Source organism: Wasmannia auropunctata, unplaced genomic scaffold (assembly GCF_000956235.1).
Source record: "Wasmannia auropunctata unplaced genomic scaffold, wasmannia.A_1.0 LD276832.1, whole genome shotgun sequence".
NCBI classification, from domain to species: domain Eukaryota; kingdom Metazoa; phylum Arthropoda; class Insecta; order Hymenoptera; family Formicidae; genus Wasmannia; species Wasmannia auropunctata.
Window position 1 is genome coordinate 1 of NW_012086058.1, and position 507 is coordinate 507.

At 40.8% G+C, this 507-nt stretch overlaps 1 protein-coding gene across 1 annotated transcript; it reads left to right on the top strand.

The window, feature by feature from the left end:
- Positions 1-133: 133 nt before the first annotated feature.
- Positions 134-478, top strand: LOC105461825 (superoxide dismutase [Cu-Zn]-like; the record flags this gene model as incomplete). Its single annotated transcript, XM_011708329.1, is given in 2 exon segments — positions 134-198; positions 200-478. Coding segments are annotated over 2 exon segments (318 nt in total), but the record flags the coding sequence as incomplete, so codon positions are not given.
- Positions 479-507: the final 29 nt, after the last annotated feature.

Sequence of the window (507 nt, forward strand, 5' to 3'; positions counted from 1 at the left end):
TAATAATTAATTTCCAATTAATTAGTTACTATACCTCCTTCTGGAGAATTTTCACCTTCGATAAGATTCTGTCTCTCGCCGTTCTTATTTTACGATAACATTCACTTATATTTTTGGCTTCTCTGCTTTATGACAGTCTTTCATTCACTGTACATTTAATACTATTTTATCTCGGCTATACACTGTTAATCCGTTAGGTCACTCACGGCGCACCGGAAGACACTGTCAGACACGTCGGCGATTTAGGAAACATCCAGGCCAATTCTGCGGGAGAAGCGGTAATAAATATCACTGACAATATCATCTCGTTGAGAGGACCGAACAGTATCCTGGGACGATCCATAGTTGTGCACTCCGGCGAAGACGATCTTGGCAAGGGCAATAATTCTCTCTCCTCGACAACTGGAAATGCTGGCGATCGCTGGGCCTGCGGTGTCGTTGGCATCGAGTAGGTTATCGTGGTTATATATATTTCACGTATATATATATATAGGTATATATATATAT